The following is an 18,043-nucleotide window of genomic DNA, read 5'->3' on the forward strand; positions in this document are numbered from 1 at the left end:
CATAACAAGTCTCCTTAGTACCCATCACCCATCTAGTCTATCTCTCACTCACCTTCCTCCATCAACCTTCATTTTTTTCTCAATTGTTAACAGTCTCTTATGGTTTGTTTCTCTCTCCTCTTCCTCCCACCTCTCCTCATGTCTATTTTGTTTCTTAAATTACACATATGAGTGAAATCATGTGGTATTTGTCTTTCTCTGAGTGACTTATTTTGCTTAGCATAGGACATTCTAGCTCCATCTATGTCATTGCAAATGGCAAGATTTCATTTTTTTGATGACTGAGTAATATTCCATTGTGTGTGTGTGTGCGTGTGTGTGTGTGTGTGTGTGTGTGTGTGTGTGTGTGTACCACATCTTTATCCATTTATCAGTCAATGGAAAGTCAATTTGAGCTTTCTCCATAGTTTGGCTATTGTTAATAATGGTGCTGTAAACATTGGAGTTTGTGTGCCCCTTTGAATCTGTATTTTTTATCTTTTAGGTAAATCTTTGTTTGTTTTTTTTTTTGCTTCCCTTTTGCTCTTAAGAGGGATTCATCTTTTACATCTCCATTATCCTTTTGCTCTTCAGTAGATACTTCTAAATCTTAAAAATAAGTATCAAGAAAAAAGACATAAGTTAAATAAGAAAAGTTTATTTATGGGGCGCCTGGGTGGCGCAGTCGGTTAAGCGTCCGACTTCAGCCAGGTCACGATCTCGCGGTCCGTGAGTTCGAGCCCCGCATCAGGCTCTGGGCTGATGGCTTGGAGCCTGGAGCCTGTTTCCGATTCTGTGTCTCCCTCTCTCTCTGCCCCTCCCCCGTTCATGCTCTGTCTCTCTCTGTCCCCCCCAAAAAATAAATAAACGTTGAAAAAAAAAATTAAAAAAAAAAAGTTTATTTAATCTACTCCTAACCTTAAGGTTGTAAATACATTTGTTTTCTTCAGAAAATTCTGAAGCTTATTTTTTATTATCTTTATTTTTTTTAAGTTTATTTATTTATTTTGAGAGAGAAAGAGCAGGGAAGGGGCACAGAGAGAGGGAGAGAGAGAGAATCTTAAGCAGGCTCCATACTGTGAGCATGGAGCCTGACTCAGGGCACAAATTCACGAACTGTGAGACCTGAGCCAGAATCATGAGTTGGAAGCTTAACTGACTAAGCCACCTTGGTGCCCCTGAAGCTTATTTTTTAATGTGGTCTTTGAGTAATTTTCTTTATTTTTGATTTGGGGATTAGATACTCTGCTTCTTCAGAGATACTGTTCATCCTCTTCCCCATTGTGACTAAAGGCTCTGGACCTACCTCAACAGCTTTTGCTGCTTTTGTTTTGTAATGTGGTATATAAAAACCACATTGTCACATTTTCCACTCTTTCAATCCAGCTGCGAGTAACATTTTTGGGAAATAATTCTTGTGATAAATTATAAGCAGTATTAAATGTATAAGGATTCTGAGAAAGTGAAGAAATTTTTACTTAAAATATTTTTAAAAAAATTAAATTTTAAAAAGACAGGGGCACCTGGGTGGCTCAATTGGTTAAGGTATGCTGACAGCTCAGAACCTGGAGACTGCTTCAGATTCTGTGTCTCCCTCTCCCTTTGCCCCTCCCCACTCATGCTCTCTGTCTCTCAAAACCAAATAAACAATGGAAAAAAATGTTTTTAATTTTAAAAAGATATATAAGTGCATGCTTCTAGTAGATATATTATTACTTATATCTTCTGTACAATACTATCGTGAACCTAGGTTTAATTAAAGATTAATTTCTTATTTTTAATAAAAATGAGATTAAAAATCGAAATTCTCATGTTTTCTTCTAATGCCTTAATGGATTATTTTGCAGGCTTCTTGAGGTGTGTGAACCGTACTCTGGAAACCATTGCCTTAGAGAACGTAACAAGTACTTATAGGGAAAATTTACAGAGAGACAGCTTTTGGCACAGCAAAAGAACAAAAAATTTATAGTAGCTATTCTGGTGTTGAATGTTTTAGATACTGGTATTATCATTCACTATTACCAATGTCTAAAACTGGGAATCTATCCTTTATTCTTCCCTGCTCTTTATCCCACCTATTAAATCAATTAGACATCCCCTTAGTTCTTCCTTCTTCATTTTTTTTTTTCATATCTGTCTTCCCTTCCTGCCTCACTCTGGGCCCTCATGATTACTCCAATTAATTACTCTAACATTCTAACTTGTCCCAAATTTATCTCCCAGTGGAAGTCTTTCATTGTTTCCTCAGTGCTTACAGGTTATTAAAACCGAATGCTTTTGCCCGTTGCACGCAAAGCCTTTATAAGTTGTATCTGCTAACTCACCAGCTTTACATCTTGCCACTTTCCCATTTTTTTTCTCTGTCCATACTGAACTACTTAGAGGTCTTAAAAAATACCTTGCTCTCTTGCTTTTCCATTCTGCTGTACAAACTCCAGACCTTGCTTTGGAATACTGTTCTCCTTCCTGTCCTGTTTCTCAGATTTCAGGGTTCATCTCAGGCACAACTTCTCCTTAACTCCTCTAGTCTAGCTTAGATGCCTTCAAGTACCCAGTGCTCACTTATATTAGAATGCATTGTGATCATCACTTAATGGAATGAAGGAAAAATAATTTACAACATTGTGGCATAGTGGTTTTTGATTAGTGTAGTCTAGATTCACTTTCTGATTCTGTCATTTGCTGGCCCAAAGACCTATGAGATGCTGACTATCTCATAGTATTGTTTTGAGTATTAAATGAAATAACACATGTAAAACATTTAGCACTTTGTCTGATATTTACAGCAAATGTTGATGTTCAGTAAATGTTACCTATCATTATTATGATTATGCTGATCATTGTTTAATAATAAAATGAGCTGCCTTGTGATGGAGTCTGTATCACTACAGGTATTCATTTAGTGACCAGATGTATGTTTCCTGGAACAATAAAAGGGATGCATAAGATAGGGAATTGGATTTGCCATCATCCTGTCCAAAGTCCCATATCATCCTCCCCTATCAAAATCTTTTCAAAGTCTGTATGTATCACCTTTAACACATCATAGCCAAAAGTAGCCTCTTCCTCTACAGTACTTTCATAATAATAGACATCATGCTATTTATCAAACATTGCTTTTTATAGTAAGCATACATAGTCATAAAATGGGAACTTTAGACAGTCACCTAGTATAATGTATGACACATAGTAAGCAATAGTAAATGACAGATTCCTCCTTTCCTTAACCTGTTATTAGAACTTTATTCCACAGGTATTGAAAATTTGGTAATTCTAAATTATCATCAAAATCTCTATCAAAATATTGATAATTTTTAGTCCACAAGTGATTTGACCGTAGCAGTGATTTATAAAGATTGATGGGATAGTAAGTTGCAGAATGGTTTGGAATGGGGACACCTAAGAAGAAAGATGTGTCAGAGAGCTGGTTCAATCTTCGTACCTCATTCATCACTTCCCAGTTCATATTTGAGAAGGAATATAGTTAGGTAGGTCATCTGATGAATGTGAATAAGGTCATCACAGTCAAGCAGTTCAGAATTTTTCTAGCAGGAACAGAGTGTTTGTAGTTGAGAAGATGTGTGGTTTTTTTCCCCACACTCCTTCTATACATGCAACTATTTGTAGAATGACACTATATTCTATGAACCATTGCACCTATATGATCAAAGACACAAATGAGAGAATGTTGTACTTTTAAATATATATAGGAATTAATAAATCTAGGGACTTAACTGGATACCTTTATGTTCTAGGTGTTCTCATATGTGTTATTTCATCTGGTTTTTCACAGTAACTCTGGTAAATGATGTTATTTCTATTTAACAGATTAGAGTAATGAAACTTGGAGGCTAAATCATTCATTAGCCTCCATTATAATCATTCATTATCATTATAATCATTCATTATCATTACTCATAATGGGCAAAAAAAGAAAAAAAAGAGAGAGAGAGAGAAAGAAAAGGTGACGGGGGGTTGGGTAATGGAGTGGGTTTCTACAACCCAGGTCTCCAGACTATAAGTTTAATATTCTAATGTTTCATTTTGCCACTGCTGTGGTGGGATAGCTGAAGGTGTATGCTCATCTCTGTCACATGTGAACCTGAAGGGTGGGTGAGGCAAGTGTGGTATCCACACATTATCAGCACATGTCCATTTGCACCTCAGTATTTGTTAATATAGAAGTATACACACACACACACACACACACACCCTCTCACTCACTCACTCACTCACTCACTCACTCACTCACTCCCAACTAACCTTTCTGAAAAGAGGAAAAGGTAAATTACTGTCTAAACCCTAGTATTAACTATAGGAAAGGGAGACATAGGTGATCTTCATGCTCATTATTCTCAAATGATTAGCTACTCATTTTATACCTACCCTAAACTGCTAAATCTAAATTATCAGCAGGAAGTAAACCTATCAATTTCTTTTTTTTTAATGTTTATTTTTTATTTATTTTTGAGAGAGAGAGTGAGAGCGAGTGAGTGTTTGGGGAGAGGCAGAGAGAGAGGGAGACACAGAATCTGAAGCAGGCTCCAGGCTCCAAGCTGTCAGCACAGAGCCTGACGTGGGGCTTGAACTCTCGAACCATGAGATCATGATCCAGGCCGAAGTCGGACACTTAACTGACTGAGACACCCAGGTGCCCCCTGACTATCAATTTCTTTAACCCAAAGCTTCTCACATTTTGATGAGCCTATAGGTCACCCAGGGATCTTGTTAACATGAGGATTCTAGTACAGTAGGATTGGGATAGGAGCTGAGTTGGGTTTGCACCTTTGGCATATAGTTGCAGAATTTTTATTGTCCTAAATCCATAATTGTTTATATAGAGTTGCAGTTGTATACACACTGTGTTCTCTGCTTTTTTTACACATTAGTTTTATCCTTATTTCCGGCATAATTTTCATAATTATGGTTTTTAATTACTATATAAACTGAAGATTTGTTATAACATTATTAGGGATTTACATCTATTTTTGGTTATTTTACCATTCTAGATAATGCTGCCTTGAATTCCTCTGGGCATATAGGTTTTTGCTGTTTAATTATTTCCCTAAGATAAATTCCCAGGAGTAGTTTCTTGGTCAAAGGGTAAGAATATCTTTCTTGTTTAATGGGTACAGAATTTCAGTTTTGCAAGATGAAAGAGTTCTAGAGATTGATGATGATGCTTGCACAAGAATGTGAATGTAAGGCCTGGAGCCTGTTTCCGATTCTGTGTCTCCCTCTCTCTCTGCCCCTCCCCCGTTCATGCTCTGTCTCTCTCTGTCCCAAAAATAAATAAACGTTGAAAAAAAAAATTTAAAAAGAATGTGAATGTAATGTCACTTAACTGTACACTTAAACATGGTTAAGATGGCAGATTTTATGCTGTATGTACTTTACCACAATTAAAAATGTTTTGAAATAGGGGCACCTGGGTGGCTCAGTCAGTTAAGTGTGAGACTTCGGTTCAAGTCATGATCTCACAGTTTCTGGGCTTAAGCCCCACATCCGGCCTTCTGCTATTTGCATGGAGCCTGTTTCGGATCCTCTGTCTCACTCTTTCTCTGCCCCTTTGCTGCTCTCTCTCTCTCTACCCTTCCCCTGCTTGCTCTCTCTCTCTCAAAAATAAATAAAACGTTAAAAAAATGTTTTAAAATAAAAAGGTGATTCCCCACCCCACCCCCCATAAAAAACATTTTGTATTTTGTTGCATAATAAATTGTTTGGCCTTTTAGAAGAAATAGCCTAATTACAGCGCCACCAACATGTTTATCTCACTTGTAACAGTATGCAGTATTTTGTGGTTTCTTTTTTTTTTAAATTGTTTTAATGTATATTTATTTTTTGAGAGAGAGGGAGACAGAGCATGAGCAGAGGAGGGGCAGAGAGAGAGGGAGACACAGAATCTGAAGCGGGCTCCAGGCTCTGAGCTGTCAGCACAGAGCCCAAAGTGGGGCTGAAAGTCACAGATTGCAAGATCATGACCTGAGCTGAAGTCGGACGCTCAACTAACTCAGCCACCCAGGCACCCCTAGTTCATAGTTTCTGGAAATGTTTGCTAAATCATAAAATGATTATTCAAGGTTGCCTTAATTTGCATTTTCTGTTCTGGCTTAGCATTTGATTTTGTGAATTTTTTTTTGCTATTTGTATTTTCCTCTTCTATGAAATGTACATTTATGTCATTGGCCCTTGTTTCTATTAGGACATTGATCATTTTCTTTAGATTTAATACAACCCTTTCTGTTGTATGTTATAATATTTTAAGTAAATATTTCTTCTAGTCTTTGTTGTCTTTTTAATTCAGATTTAAGAAATGAGTAATGCTATGATTTTACATCCTACAGGTAAACTATGGAAAAGTTTGTAATGACAGTAGAAAAGCATTGAAATTCACTGTCTCCGATGGCTGCAGTTCAGAATTTGTTTTCGTGCCATATGGTAGCACCATTGCTGTTTATACAATTTACTCAGGAGAACAGATAACTATGCTTAAGGGACATTATAAAAGTGTTGACTGCTGTGTATTTCAGTCTCATTTCCAGGTAAGAATGTTACTTAAGGGAATTTAAAATGTTCAGTTAGCTAGCTTGCTAGGCTAGTTGTATATAAAAGAGTAAATTGTAATTTCAGTCTGAGGAATTATACTTTTAATCCACATTTGAGCTAGGGTTTATGTAATAGAGGATAATATAGGATAAATTTTTAGATAGTATGGGATATTTGTATGAGTCAATATAATATTGTGCAACTTGACTGAAATAAGTGTTTTCTTCTGCATATGGGCTCCATTTATTTGGCAGATGAAAATCTCTAGCAAATTAAAATAATGTCTTACAGGCAGTCTTTTGGGAAAAGCTGTAATACTACGTGTCTAATCGCAAAATATAGTTTTTGTATCTTGATTTATATATATATATGTGAATCTGTCTCAGATTTTCTTTTATTTTCTGCCGGGGGCTAGTCAGATTGCTTTTGAGTTGATGCAATTTACATAATTTCTTAAATACCTATGCTTAAAAACCTATGGATGTTTGTTTTAACATCCTGACCTTTTTCTTTCATCTTACCAAGGAATCAGGTTATTTTTTTCAGAGAATATTTGCGCAGATTACCTCCCGTGTTCCTTTTAAGTGAGTCTCTTATAGAGCAAGAATATTGGTATTTTCCCTATTTTGTAGGTAAAGAAATTGAGGCTCATGAGAATTAAATACTGATATAATGAACATTATGGATTATTAGAGCTAGGAAGGATTTTATCACCTGGTAAAGCTCTTAATCGTTTATTCATTACTTAATTTGTGTCTGACACAGTGCTTATTTTTCAGCCAGCACACATCAGTATGCCAATAGCCAGTATTAAAATATTCAAATACATATCTTACTGTTTGTTAAAGAGCTGTTGCACCAAGCCCCCTAGGTGGCCTCTAGCTTCACCCCCTCTCCTGAGGCCTCCTAGATTATACCTCAGCCCAGCAACTAACAGGGACCTTCAGGACCCTGCTCTCACTCTATGGCTATTATCTCTTCTGATTGGTCAGTATCCTGATGTAAGAGTTAAATATTTTTACTTTTTTATTTTTTTATTTTTAATTTACATCAAAGTTAGTTAGCATATAGTGCAATGTTTTCAGGAGTAGATTCGAGTGATTCATCCCCAATGTATAACACCCAGTGCTCATCCCAGCAAGTGTCTACCTTAATGTCCCTTACCCATTTAGCCCATCCCCTCCACCTACAGCCCCTCCAGCAACCCTGTTTGTTCTCTGTATTTAAGAGTCTCTTATGTTTTGTCTCCCTCCCTGTTTTTATATTCTTTTTGCTTCCCTTCCCTAATGTTCATCTGTTTTATATCTTAAATTCCTCATGAGTGAAGTCATATGATATTTGTCTTTCTCTGACTTATTTCACTTTTCATAATACCCTCTAGTTCCATTCGCATTGTTGCAAATGGCGAGATTTCATTCTTTTTGATTTCCAAGTAATACTCCATTGTGTGTGTGTGTGTGTGTGTATATATATATATATATATATACCACATCTTCTTTATCCATTCATTTGCTGATGGAAATTTGGACTCTTTCCATACTTTGGCTTTTGTCATTAGTGCTGCTCTAATTTATTTTTACTTCTGAGAGAAGACTAAAACACCAGAGAAGTGACATGACTTGCCCCAAGCTGAAAGTAATTATTCATAGAGCATGGTTATCTATTCAAAGAAATTCTTAGAATACTATACCTCTGTTCTTGTGCAGAGCCACATAGAGATACAGCTAAGATTTTAAACTGGGTATCCTGACTATAAATTATTGCTTTCCGCCAAATCAGAACTTCCTAACAGGTGTGCCTATAATGGACTAGAAGTGTGCCAAGATACTGATGCCCACCAGTTCCTGGAATAGCTGAGACAAGCTGGGACACCCAGGAACCTGAGGCAAGTTGCCTCCTAATACCATTTCTCTAGGTGTTGCACACTCCTATCTGAATCATTGCACCATATCAGAAAGCTTCCAACTCTTATCCCATTATATGTATTATGATTTTTGAAAAGGAAAATAATTATGTCTCAAAAATAAAATAGGATAATACTTTGCATCTATTTAGCAGCAGAACCCTTTTCCAAATTAAATATTATACAGAATTTACTATCTGAAGACAAAATTGATATTTATTGTAATTCGATCATAAATATAAAAATCTAACAAGATATATGTAACATCAAAATAGATAATGATAATAACGGATTTTACCCGTTGACTAAAATAGGAATCCTTGAATCCATTCAGGTATAAGTAAGTAAACTAATAAATTGGAATTCTAATGAGGAGTGGGATATTGCCATAGTCCCAGAGTACCTCCCTGCAAAATATTAATTGCAAAGGTAAAATGTGTACTTTTATCTTGAAGAAGCCTGACATATATTACCTTAATTAAATAATCAAAATTAGTAACCCAGTTATATGATATTCCTTCTGTGATAGTACTGACAAAGCTGCATCACCTGAATTTAAGCATGAGGAAACAAGAAAATTTGAAGGACATTCCACAAAATAACTGGTGTGTATCTTCAAATTTGTCAATGCCAGGAAAGCCAATGGGGAGAGTGAAGAACTATTCCAGACTGAAGGAAAGTTAGAAGACATCACAACCAAGTGTAGCATGTGATTTTAATCTGGACCCTTCTGCTATAAAGGACATTTATTCAGACAATTGGTGAAACTTGAAAGGAGTCTAAGAATTAGCTGGCAGTAATACATGGTGAATTTTTATATTTTGCTGGATACATTGTAATTGTATAGGAGAATCTCTTTATTCAAAGGAAATATATACTCAACTGTTGAGGATTGACAGGACTGGTTGTCAAGTTAGTCTCACATGTTGAGTTTTTTTTTTTAATCTAATTTCCCAAATGAATACCTACACTTATCCCCAAAACTTCGGTATTTCAAATTTTTTCCATTTAATTAAAGTCTTTATTAGTCATTCTAATTTAAGTGCTATCTCTTGTAAGCTCTCTTCTTTGAACATCTACAGAATTTCCTTTGTACCAGTGTGGCAATACTTAACCACATATTGCCTTGTAAACTTATCTGACCAAGTTACCTTAGAGATGTGTGTGTGTGTGTGTGTGTGTGTGTGTGTGTGTGTGTGTGTCTTGCCTTCTCAGGAAATTAAATTGATCAAGGGCACTGAACATTTGAAAATATCTTTGCATCATCCACAATTAGTGTAACTATATATTTTAGATTTAACAATGCAGTCTATAGAATTTTGTTCCCTTTGGGAAGTTTGATAATGTACAGCTAAATCTAATTTACTTTAATATTTTTACATTTATATTTCCTATAATAATTTTATTATCTTATTTTCCTTTTTTTATCTAGAAACTTTCCTCCTTTTTTAGAAAAATATTAATTGTATCATGCTTCAAATAGTTTTTGAGATGAACAATAATAAAAAAAATAAATAATTGCACCAGCAGAGCAGGAAAAAAGTTTACTATTAGAAATGTTTGCATAATTGGGATAGGACTTCTTCCACCACCGTTCCCTTTTTAAAATTTTTTCAGGGTTACTTCAATGAAAAATCAAAGCATACCTGGTGGAAGGTCCATCTAGTTTTTTTCCCTCACACTATGACTCTTTGGTTTATATCCTCCTTTTGCCTGTTGATACTGAATATTTGCCCATGTTGTTAAATGTTCTTAAAAAGCAAATGTATTGGAGGAAGAACAAATATTGTTAAAATGTCAATACTACCCAAAGCAATCTACATATTCAATGCAATGCCTATCAAAATAACACCAGCATTCTTCACACAGCTAGAACAAACAATCCTAAAATTTGTATGGAACCAGAAAAGACCTTGAATAGCCAAAGCAATCTTGAAAAAGAAAACCAAAGCAGGAGGCATCACAATCCCGGACTTCAAGCTATACTACAAAGCTGTAATCATCAAGACAGTATGGTACTGGCACAAGAACAGACACTCAGATCAATAGAACAGAATAGAGAACCCAGAAATGGACCCAGAAACCTATGGCCAACTAATCTTTGAGAAAGCAGGAAAGAATATCCAATGGAATAAAGACAGTCTCTTCAGCAAATGATGCTGGGAAAACTGGACAGTGACATGCAGAAGAATGAACCTGGACCACTTTCTTACACCATTCACAAAAATAAACTCAAAATGGATGAAAGACCTCAATGTAAGACAGGAAGCCATCAAAATCCTCGAGGAGAAAACAGGCAAAAGCCTCTTTGATCTTGGCCACAGCAGCTTCTTACTCAACTTACTCAACTTCTTGCCTCTTGTCTCCGGAGGTAAGGGAAACAAAAGCAAAAATGAACTACTGGGACCTCATCAAAATAAAAAGCTTCTGCACATTGAAGGAAACAATAAGCAAAACTCAAAGGCAACCGACAGAATGGGAGAAAATATTTGCAAATGACGTATCAGATAAAGGGTTAGTATCCAAAATCTGTAAAGAACTTATCAAATTCAACACCCAAAAAACAAAGAATCCAGTGAAGAAATGGGCAAAAGACATGAATAGACACTTCTCCAAAGAAGACATTCAGAGGGCCAACTGACACATGAAAAAATGCTCAACATCACTCATCATCAGGGAAATACAAATGGAAACCACAATGAGATACCACCTGACACCTGTCAGAATGGCTAACATTAATAACTCAGGCAACAACAGATGTTGGTGAATGCGGAGAAAGAGGATCTCTTTTGCATTGTTGGTGGGAATGCAAGCTGATGCAGCCACTCTGAAAAACAGTATGGAGGTTCCTCAAAAAACTAAAAATAGAACTACCCTATGACCCAGCAATTGCACTACTAGGTATTTATCCACAGGCTACAGGTGTGTTGTTTCGAAGGGACACGTGCACCCAGTGTTTATAGTAGCACTATCAACAATAGCCAAAGTATGGAAAGGGCCCAAATGTCCATCGATGAATGAATGGATAAAGAAGATGTGTGTGTGTGTGTGTGTGTGTATACACACACACACACACACACACACACACACACACACACACACAATGGAGTATTACTCAGCAATAAAAAAGAATGAAATCTTGCCATTTGCAACTATGTGGATGGAACTGGAGGGTATTATGCTAAGTGAAATTAGACAGAGAAAGACAAAAATCATATGACTTCACTCATATGAGGACTTTAAGAGACAAAACAGATGAACATAAGGGAAGGGAAACAAAAATAATATAAAAACAGGGAGAGGTACAAAACATCAGAGACTCATAAATATGGAGAACAAACAGAGGGTTACTGGAGGGGGTATGGGAAGGAGGATGGGCTAAATGGGTAAGGGGTGTTAAGGAATCTACTCCTAAAATCATTGCTGCGCTATATGCTAACTAATTTGGATGTAAATTAAAAAAAATAAAAGCAAATGTAATGGTTATATAATATCCCATCTTATGAATGCAACATAAATTTATATATAAACCGTTACCCCACTCTTGGACATTTATTTCCATATTTTGTTATTTAAATATAATACTGCTAATATCCTTGAGTTTCATGCATGTCTTTGGCATGACTTCTTAGAAACACATACAGGGGAATCCGGGTGGCTCAGTCAGTTAAGCGAATGACTTCAGCTCAGGTCATGATCTCGCAGTTTGTGAGTTCAAGCCCTGCGTCAGGCTCTGTGCTGACAGCTCAGAGCTGGAGCCTGCTTTGGATTCTGTGTCTCCCTCTTCTCCTCGTGCTCTGTCTCTCTCTGTCTCTCAAAAATAAATAAATGTTAAAAAAAAATTTAGAAATGCATACAAAAACTTTTGACATGTATTGAGATTCCCTTCTCCAAAAAGATCATGCCAATTTATACCATCTTTATATGAGAGTATCTATTTCACTGCCCCATAGGAATGTTTTTAGTACTAGCAATATGACATTCCTTAAGTTCTTAAATTTTTTTTTAATGTTTTTATTTATTTTTGAGTGAGAGAAAGCATGAGAAGGGGAGGGGCATAAAGAGAGGGTGACACAGAATCAGAAGCAGGCTCCAGGCTCTGAGCTGTGAGCACAGATCCCAACATGGAGCTCAAACTCATGAACCATGAGGTAATGACCTGAGCCAAAGTCGGATGCTTAACCCACTGAGCCACCCAGGCGCCCCATTCTTTAAGTTCTTTTGGGGAAGGGAATGAACATTGTTCAGGCGTGTGTAAACAGCATATTCATAAAGACATTGACAGACTGTGCTTCAGCCCAAGCTTTCCCTTATAAAAGAAACTTCTCAATAAGCATGGCATATGGTTCTTAAAGCTCTTCTGTTGAACAGTAGCTAGTTAGGCAGCTAAATAATGAGCTAAATAATATTTTTTGTGAACTTCTGGCCTATTAGTTAGAAACTCATATGGTTTCTTTATTGATGTCCTTATTAAAATTCATTTGTTAGCAGAGAAGGACAAACTCTTAATTCCATTTTTTTTCCTCTTTCTACTCTGACACTTGAAATAAATGAATACTATATTGATAAAAACCACTAGGTTGTTGAATCTTCTTGTGAAATTTTCACATTAGCAAGCTCTGACATATCCTAACGATATTTTAAAATACAGAACACGGCTTTACTGCATCTTAAGTAAGCAAACAAAGGGCATCAGCTCACTTTCTTTGGGGAGTAGAAATACAATTAATCTAAATGGTCTAACGTAAGAATTAATTATTTAAATGATGTAGTTCATTTCAGATTGGCACCAGCTTTAAATGGACCCACAATCACGTTTCCTCTCTGTGTTACAGGAACTTTATAGTGGTAGCAGAGACTGCAATATACTTGCTTGGGTTCCATCCTTATATGAACCAGTTCCTGATAATGATGAGGTAAGTCATATTTATACAACTTATACAGTGACTTGTAAATCATAAAGAAGGTACTTTTATTAATTTAGTTCATATGAGAGAAACTTTTAAGGTATTTCTTGCTGTTTTCACACTGTGAAAATAATTTGCCTGTTATAACACATTTGGAAAATCCAGAAAAATATTGAAAGAATGACATAAATTTCTAAAATTGAATTACTATTAAAACTTTCATTTATTTCATTGTTTTTTTTCCCTATGCATATGTGTTTTTTTTTAAACATAGTTTATATACTTGGACATAGGACTTGGCATTCTACTTCACTCAATAATGAGTCTTTTTTCCATGTCATTAATAACTCTTTGTAAATTTTTAAAAATAATATAGCATGCTTTCATCTATATATCACAATTTACTTAAATATTTACATATTAGGATACATTTCTTTTAATAATTATAAACAAATCAAGGTAAATATCTGTTCATAAATTGTTTATATTTCTGATTGCTTATTTGGATAAATTCCTAGAAGTAGATTTTATGTCTTGAGTTACCATATACAACATTTTTAAGCCTCTTTATTCACACTCTCAAATTTTACCAACTTACACTCCTAAGAGTAGTCTGTTAGTAGTATAAATTGGTATAAATATGACCTATGATCATGGGAATAAAATGTAGTAGGTAGGGATGCCTAGATGGCACAGTCGATTAAGCCTCCAACTCTTGATCTTGGCTCAGGTCATGATCTCACAGTTCATGAGTTGAAGCCCCGCATCATGTTCTGCACCTATGGTGTGGAATCTGCTTGGGATTTTTCTATGTTCACTTCAACCCCTATGTCACATAAGCCCCTCCCCCGCTTGTGTGCATTCACATGTGCATGCTCTCTCTTCCTCTAAATAAATTAATTAACTTTTAAAAAATGCAGTACGTAAACAAAGATGAATAGGACATGCTCCCTGGTCTTAGGTAGTAGCTTCTGTATTTTTTTTACTCTGTATTACGCTGTCCAAAAGTGATATCTTTCCCACCAAAGATTCTTTTACTAAGCACTGTTGATCATCCCTGTTTATCTTAAGTTTTAGGATATAAGAAGTCAGATATCTAAAACCAACATTTACGTATATAATGTTTTAAAGATTAAAATATAAATAATTCATTTAGAAACACCTTGACTTAATCTTACCAAGTCATAGTATAAAAACAAAGCATCCTAAATGGAGATGAAAGTTATTGATAAAACAAGTTTAAAATTCTGAAAATATCTTTCATATATTTAGTTCCTTTATGAAAACATGACTCTCCAAAATCACATGGAAATGAGTTTTTATGGGGGTAGTTGATGCCATTTAGCAGCTATTGAAAAATATATTTCATACCTAAATTTGCAACTGCTTTGGTTACTGCAGTGGAAAGCCTGTGAATTATTTTCTTTTGGCCCTAATCCAAATGAAAGAGAAGAAAAATGCAATGATGAATCTTCAAGCACCTGGCCAAATGCTGTATGGATATTGTCAGATTTCACCACATGTCTAATTTGGTTTATTATGGCTTTGATTAGTTTTAGTGTACAGCTGCTTTTAAATGACTGGATGCTCTTCTGTAGCAAGCTTATATGGCCAAATACTTTGGTTTAGCCATTTATTTTGCATTATTTAATTGCTGTGTCCTGCTGTTTGGGAATTACTGTGTACATTAAATCCAAGTTAAAACACTACAGCCTATGTTAGGAAGTATAACAATCATTTACCAAATGAAAACAATAAAAATAAATTAAATCTATGACTTACATATGGAGAAAGGATATTAGAAGAAAACTAAACTGCTTAATTTATGAAGGTAGTCTTTGCCTCTGGTGGCTTATTTATTTCTTACTGTGTAGTTGTAGTGATAGTTTGAAGTCCTCATCTAGAAGGATTTTTGCATATGGGAAATTAAACTGAAGTAGGAAAGCAAATAGAGATGCCCGAAAAACAAGTTAGCCTTATATTTAAGTTTTAGAGCAATAAAACCTTGTCTTTTAAAATCTGTTTATACGCTTTAAGGTAGACATCATTTTCATAAAATGGTATGTCTAAGATTATTTTCACAAGACTTTAGTTCAAAAGATTCCTGTGAATGTAGGTAGCACATGACTGTGATCATGATACAGATCCCAGGAGAAGTCCATCTTCACCAAACCCTACTCCTCACATGTGTATTTACTATTTAACTCATATTTTTAAGTGTTTGTATCTCAGCTATCAAATAAATGATGCCTCAGTTTCCAAGAAATGTGCAGTAATATGCTTCAAAACAGAACCCAGACACACATACGTACACACACACTTAGTCTTCAGTTTTAGGTAAACTAATAATAATACTGGTAACTGGGTTTGAATCCCTGTTCTGCCATCCATTATGGATCAGGGACAGGTTTACGATATCACCAAATACCAGAATCATGAAGCAGATTGTTCTTCAGTTTCTTTCACATCCACCCTTGAGATTAGATTTATTTCCCTATCAACCAACATATTAATGGTATTTCTTCTGATATCCAAAATAGAGGAGGAATTTAGCTACCATAAGAATTTGGAGGGCATTGGGTAATAGAGACAGGTTTTATGATCTTAAGCATAGATTAATGTATTATTTAAGTGGCAGGTTGTTTTTTTATATTCTGAGTACTCTGCCTTCCTTTTGCCCTCTTCCTGAAACTTGGTCATGGTCAAGGCAAGCCTATATAACTCCTAACCATTTTTCCCTGCCTAAGACCTATAAGGTGGCTACATTATAGTTTAAATCTGACCTCTCATCAAGAATCATACTTTATTTTTTTAAGTTTGTTTGTTTGCTTATTTATTTATTTTTTTAATATAATTTATTGTCAAGTTAGCTAACGTACAGTGCATACAGTGTGTTCTCGGTTTTGGGGGTAGATTCCCGTAATTCATCACTTCCATACAACATCCAGTGCTCATCCCAACAAATGCCCTCCTCAGTGCCCATTACGCATTTTCCCCTCTCCTTACCCCCCACTCCATCAACCCTCAGTTTGTTCTCTGTATTTAAGAGTCTCTTATGGTTTACCTTCCTTCCTCTCTGTAACTATTTTTTCCCCTTCCCCCAAGGTCTTCTGTTAAGTTTCTCAAGTTCCACATATGAGTGAAAACATACGATCTATTTCTTTCTCTGACTTATTTCACTTAGCATAATACCCTCTAGTTCCATCCACATTGTTGCAAATGGCAGGATTTCATTCTTTCTCATTGCCAAGTAGTATTCTATTGTATATATAAACCATGTCTTCTTTATACATTCATCGGTTGATGCACATTTGGGCTCTTTCCATAATTTGGCTATTGTTGAAAGTGCTGCTATAAACACTGGGGTACATCTGCCCCTGTGAATCAGCACTCCTGTGTCCTTTGGATAAATTCCTGGTAGTGCTATTGCTAGGTCATAGGGTAGATCTATTTTTAATTTTTTGAGGAACCTTCATACTCTTTTCCAGTGCAGCTGCACCAGTTTGCATTCCCACCAAAAGTGCAAGAGGGTTAGCCTTTCTCCACATCCTAGCCAACATCTGTTGTTTCCTGAGTTGTTAATTTTCGCCCCCTGACCGGTGTGAGGTGGTATCTCAATGTGGTTTTGATTTGAATTTCCCTGATGATGAGTGATGTTGAGTATCTTTTCATATGTCTGTTTGCCATCTGGATGTCTTCTTTGGAAAAGTGTCTATTCATGTCTCCTGCCCATTTCTTCACTGGATTATTTGTTTTTTGGGTGTTGAGTTTGGTAAATTCTTTATAGATTTTGGATACTAGCCCTTTATCTGATACGTCATTTGCAAATATTTTCTCCCATTCCATCCGTTGCCTTTTAGTTTCGTTAATTGTTTCCTTTGCAGTGCAGAAGCTTTTCGTCTTGATGAGGTCCCAATAGTTCATTTTTGCTTTTATTTCCCTTGCTTTTGGAGACGTGTCGAGCAAGAAATTGCTGCAGCTGAGGTCAAAGAGATTGTTGCCTGCTTTCTTCTCTAGGGTTTTGGTGGTTTCGTCTCACATTTAGGTCTTTCATCCATTTTGAGTTTATTTTTGTGCATGGTGTAAGAAAGTGGTCCACTTTCTCTTCTGCATGTTGCTGTCCAGTTCTCCCAGCACCATTTGTTAAAGAGACTGTCTTTTTTCCTTTGGATATTCTTTCCTGCTTTGTCAAAGATTAGTTGGCCGTACATTTGTGGGTCCAATTCTGGGTTCTCTATTCTTTTCCATTGGTCTATGTGTTTTTGTGCCAATACTATACTGTCTTGATGATTACAGCTTTGTAGTAGAGGCTGAAGTCTGGGATTGTGATGCCTCCCATTTTGGTTTTCTTTTTCAACATTACTTTGGCTATTCAGGGTCTTCTCTGGTTCCATACAAATTTTAGAATTGTTTTTCTAGCTTTGAGAAGAATGCCAGTGCAATTTTGATTGGGATTGCAATGAATGTGTAGATTGCTTTGGGTAGTATTGACATTTTAACAATATTTGTTCTTCCAATCCATGATCATGGAATGTTTTTCCATATCTTTGTGTATTCAGTTTCTTTCATAAGTTTTCCATAGTTTTCAGCATACATATCTTTTACATCTTTGGTTAGGTTTATTCCTAGGTAATTTATGGTTCTTGGTACAATTGTAAATGGGATCGATTTCTTCATTTCTCTGTTATTTCATTATTGGTATATAGAA

General features: G+C 35.8%; 1 protein-coding gene across 2 annotated transcripts in view; it reads left to right on the top strand.

Annotated features, from left to right (window-relative positions):
* The window catches only part of ERCC8 (ERCC excision repair 8, CSA ubiquitin ligase complex subunit), a 63,411-nt gene that overhangs the window by 40,774 nt on the left and 4,594 nt on the right, over nucleotides 1-18,043 (top strand). For both annotated transcript variants that reach the window (XM_040452351.1, XM_040452359.1), the window contains 2 exons: nucleotides 6,324-6,521; nucleotides 13,264-13,344. In XM_040452351.1, the coding sequence (XP_040308285.1) occupies nucleotides 6,324-6,521; nucleotides 13,264-13,344 (279 nt within the window). The remainder of the gene's footprint in view (nucleotides 1-6,323; nucleotides 6,522-13,263; nucleotides 13,345-18,043) is intronic.

This window comes from Herpailurus yagouaroundi, unplaced genomic scaffold, assembly GCF_014898765.1.
Source record: "Herpailurus yagouaroundi ecotype Mexico unplaced genomic scaffold, PumYag 29, whole genome shotgun sequence".
In the NCBI taxonomy this organism is placed as follows: domain Eukaryota; kingdom Metazoa; phylum Chordata; class Mammalia; order Carnivora; family Felidae; genus Herpailurus; species Herpailurus yagouaroundi.